Consider the following 3,981-nt stretch of genomic DNA (forward strand, 5'->3'; position numbering starts at 1 on the left):
ACGTTTGAATGAACTACAAAAGCTGAACAATCAATAAAAGCTAGTGATGAACCTGAAACAATCGGCAATCAGTCAGTCCTTTTATTCTCAGTTCATCTCAACAATCGCTTGATGGGGCTCTGGAAGCACAGATCGACATTTGAATTACGGTCATTTCAGACACGCATCTTTTTTTTTTATGATAGGTTAGAGAAGATAACTGAGTGAAACTATTGCCACACGAGTTGCAGCGATACGGCTTCTCTCCGGTGTGGATCCTCTCGTGCATTTTCAGATATACTAACCGTTTGAACCTCTTCTCGCATTGTGAGCACTTGTAAGGGGTTTCCGTAGCGTGAGTTTCCTTGTGCTTTTTCACTTCGGCATCAGTAAAGAAAGCCTTCCCGCACTCACAGCAAATATGATCCTTCACGCCGCTGTGTCTTTTCTGGTGTATTTTTAAAGCATCCCGCTCACTAAAACTCTTTCCGCACAAGGAACACACGTGAGGCTTCTCCTTCGTGTGAACTTTCATATGCCTCTTTAGGGCACTCGTCCTAAAAAAATCTTTACCACACCGGTCACAGTTATAGAGCCTTTCGTTAGAATGAATAAGCAGATGATCCCTAAAAACGCTTGATATTCTGAAACTCTTCCCGCACTGATCACATTTGTACGGCTTCTCTCCGGTGTGGATTGTCATGTGAACATTGAGGAGGTCTTTCTCTGTAAAACCCCTTCCGCACTGATCACATGTGTGCGGCTTCACTCCAGTGTGGATAGTCAAGTGTTTATTAAGATGTCCTTTTCGTCCGAAACTCTTCCCACAGTGATCACACGTGTACGGTTTCTCTCCGGTGTGGATCCTCTCATGTCTTTTCACATATATCGACCGTTTGAAGCTCTTGCCACAGTGTGAACACTTGTAAGGCGTTTCTGTAGAGTGACTAATCAGGTGCACTTTCAACGCACCATCTGTAAAGAAAGTCTTCCCGCACTCAGAGCAAGCGTGATCCTTCACACCGCTGTGTCTTTTCTGGTGTTTTTTTAACGTACCCATCAGACTAAAACTCTTTCCACATAAATCGCATACACAAGGGTTCTCCTTTGCATGAACTTTCAGGCGGTCCTTCAGGTCGTCTGGAAACTCTTCAAGGTGACATTTTATATGAACATCGAGATTTTGCTCGCATGAGAAGCTTTTGTCACACTGAGGGCAATTGAAACACTTTTCGTCTGTGCTTTTTAATGAGGAACCCCAAGACGTCTCTTCAGTTTTGAGATGATGTTTCTCTTCCACTTCAGTCAGTTTTTCAATCGCCTTGTTCTCTACTATCAGGTCTAAAATTAATAATACAAAAAGGTAAAAAAAAGTTAAAAGAAGTTTTCAGTATAGAAAATAAATAAATGTGAAAGGAAAAAGACAGTTGAGCCCTTAGGTAACAGTAGAAAGTACAAACTTTTTGATTAATTAATTTGAATGAAGTAAATTGATCATCCAATTATTATTTTAAAAACATCTAGCTTCTTAGCCGTGCNACTGTTATGCTACGGGTGCCAGTACATAACAACTTATAACTTGTCTTTTCTGTATTGCAGTTTCATTTCACAGCATTTATGGTTTTTCTAACCGCAATCCCTAAACCTGACAGACTTCAAACTTAGTGAAGAACACACACCAACCTATTTGTTGCTCAGTATCTTCTGGTTTTATTCTGCGGGTTTCCGGATCAGTCATGTTTTCGACTTTCTTTCGTAAACCGTTTCATTATCTTCTGTGGAAGAGCTGAAACGTAGGCGAAATCCTGTGCAAAAGTAAATCCAAAATCAAACCGATGCTTTTTCACACATTTCAATCACTCTGTGTGTGTTCATCCATCTAAATGCAAAGTGATTTCATTTGTTTTAACTCTAAATCGTGTTTTAAATCATTTTCTAAATGCTTATCTCTCCAGACCAAAGTTTTTTGAGGCTTCATGAATAAAAAGCATAAAATCTCCAATTGAAGTTCAGGGTCTTTTTCTGCATTCAGTTTGCAAATAACGTGGGTTATAGCTCTTCATTTAGTACTGCAAAAGTGCACCAGATTAATAAGTGAATCTTTAAAAATGTACAAAATCTTCATTATAATAATAATCACTAAAAGCTTGGCTTTGGTTCAGTTAAGAAACGCCAGAAAAGACGCGCAAATATAACTGTACCAGATACAAGACAGAAACGAGCCTGTAAAAGGTTGATTTAACTAGCTGTATTTTTCATAAATGAACAAATTACCCCAAAAACACAAAGCTGTGTGATTTGCTGGCACCACTACGTCCTGTTTTCTCCTTCTTCTGGAGTTTAATGGCGGTCGGCAGACCAACGTAGAGCTTGCCTTCCCGCCACCTACTGGAAAGGAGTGCGGAGGAAACACTAATAAATCACGTTTTTAAGTCAATTAATATGTATGTTTAAGAATCTAGAGTGAGAAATTATCCATTGCTGATAATAAAAAAAATACGTACGTTTTCCCCCCTTCAGATTTATTACTGTATATCTCACAATTATAACACAAAATTGTAGAAGTTTATATCTTGCGATTCTGAGGTAAAAAAAAAAAAAAACCTGTGTGACAAAAAAAAACTAGCAAATCTAAGACAAGTCAGAATTGTGAGCACATCTTTGAATTCTGACACTACTGCGATTTTAAATCATACATTTCTATCTTTCTTGCAATTGTAATCATGACTTTGTAACTTTGTAATTATGAGTTGATGTTGCATCTCACAAATCATACTTTTTTTCTGATTATGTATAAACTTATTATATTAAAGTCCTGTTCACACTAAATACAGCTTATGAAAATTAGTGTCCAAACTAATAGATTATAATTGTCTATTTACATGCATATGCACTGCAGCGTAGACTACATATATGTAGTCTACCACTTTAAATACTCAATGTCATATATATTTTAACTGGCTGTTTTTATTCATCATGATAATGCTGCTTCTCATGGGTTTCTTAATGTGTCCTTTCCGTGTGAAGTTTTTACTTCGATTTTTGGCATGTTTTTCCTCTGCTTTACTCAGATCTTTACTCTCCACGTTCTCTTCCATCAAGTCCAAAACTGAAGTAAAAAGCTTCTGCTTTTTTAGTCAAAAGACAGTAACTTGGTTGGTAATTGAAGCTAAATCAAAATGCTGTCAAAATGAACACTGCTTCCATAAAATTCCTGATTTATAACCGCTATGCCATCAGTCAAAATCACCAGGAATATACAAGTCCATTAAAAGCTAAATAAGGCAGTGGTCTGACTGAAGTCAGGGGATTTCCATCAAACAGCACATGGCTAAACAATTATCAGGATGAGTGAAATATATGTGACCCAGGACCACAAAACCAGTCTTAAGTAGCACGGGTACATAGCCAAAAATACTTATACTTATCCAAAATCATTAGGATATTAAGTATGTTAAGTATGTAGGATAGTAAGTCATGTTCCATTGACTTATTTAGTACATTTCCGACCATAAGTATATAAAAATGTAATTTCTGATTAGTAATATGCATCGCTAGGAACGTAATTTGGACAACTTTCCCAATATTTATATATTTTTTGTAAATTAATTAACAATTAAAATATTAACATTGAGGGCAGCGATGGCCTTTATTGGGCTTTTATCCTGGACAGTTGTTTTATGCATATTTTGTACAGTTTTATAAACTTGTCAAATACAGTTCAACTCCACCACTTTTCTCACGTTCAGTTAGCCTACATCAGCAGTCAAGAGCTAAAGGAAACACTAATGTTTACATGTTTTTCACACCCTGTACCCTCTTCACTATTACCCTACATTAGGCCACAAGACATGAAAGAACACCAGGGGGCAATGTTTTCTACTCAAAAAGACATTAAAGGGATGGGTCTGCTTGACTGGTAAGACCACTGCCCCACTGACCAGAAGCTATTTTTATGCAGATTGCATTTTTATGCAGACTACATTAAGTATTCATGTAGTA

At 37.1% G+C, this 3,981-nt stretch overlaps 2 protein-coding genes across 2 annotated transcripts in view; both read right to left on the minus strand.

Moving 5' to 3' along the window:
* Positions 1–63: 63 nt before the first annotated feature.
* LOC122327117 (zinc finger protein 501-like) lies at positions 64–2,370 on the minus strand. Its single transcript, XM_043222300.1, has 3 exons — positions 2,254–2,370; positions 1,663–1,784; positions 64–1,320 (listed from the first exon to the last, which is right to left on the minus strand). The coding sequence occupies exons 2-3, from the start codon at positions 1,715–1,717 to the stop codon at positions 98–100; spliced, it is 1,278 nt and encodes a 425-aa protein (XP_043078235.1). The 5' UTR covers positions 1,718–1,784; positions 2,254–2,370; the 3' UTR covers positions 64–97.
* LOC122328177 (gastrula zinc finger protein XlCGF7.1-like) overlaps positions 2,250–3,981 on the minus strand; it is a 5,424-nt gene continuing 3,692 nt past the window's right edge. The window contains exon 4 of the mRNA XM_043223882.1: positions 2,250–2,364. Coding sequence (XP_043079817.1) covers positions 2,250–2,364 — 115 coding nt within the window. The remainder of the gene's footprint in view (positions 2,365–3,981) is intronic.

Source organism: Puntigrus tetrazona, chromosome 22 (assembly GCF_018831695.1).
Source record: "Puntigrus tetrazona isolate hp1 chromosome 22, ASM1883169v1, whole genome shotgun sequence".
In the NCBI taxonomy this organism is placed as follows: Eukaryota; Metazoa; Chordata; class Actinopteri; order Cypriniformes; family Cyprinidae; genus Puntigrus; species Puntigrus tetrazona.

Bases quoted from the DNA above. Each gene is read 5' to 3' on its own strand.
- LOC122327117 (XM_043222300.1), bottom strand. From the start codon at position 1,717: ATGACTGATCCGGAAACCCGCAGAATAAAACCAGAAGATACTGAGCAA. The intron at 1,321-1,662 runs GTTGGTGTGTGT...TATTAATTTTAG, and splicing joins AGATACTGAGCAACAAATAG to ACCTGATAGTAGAGAACAAG.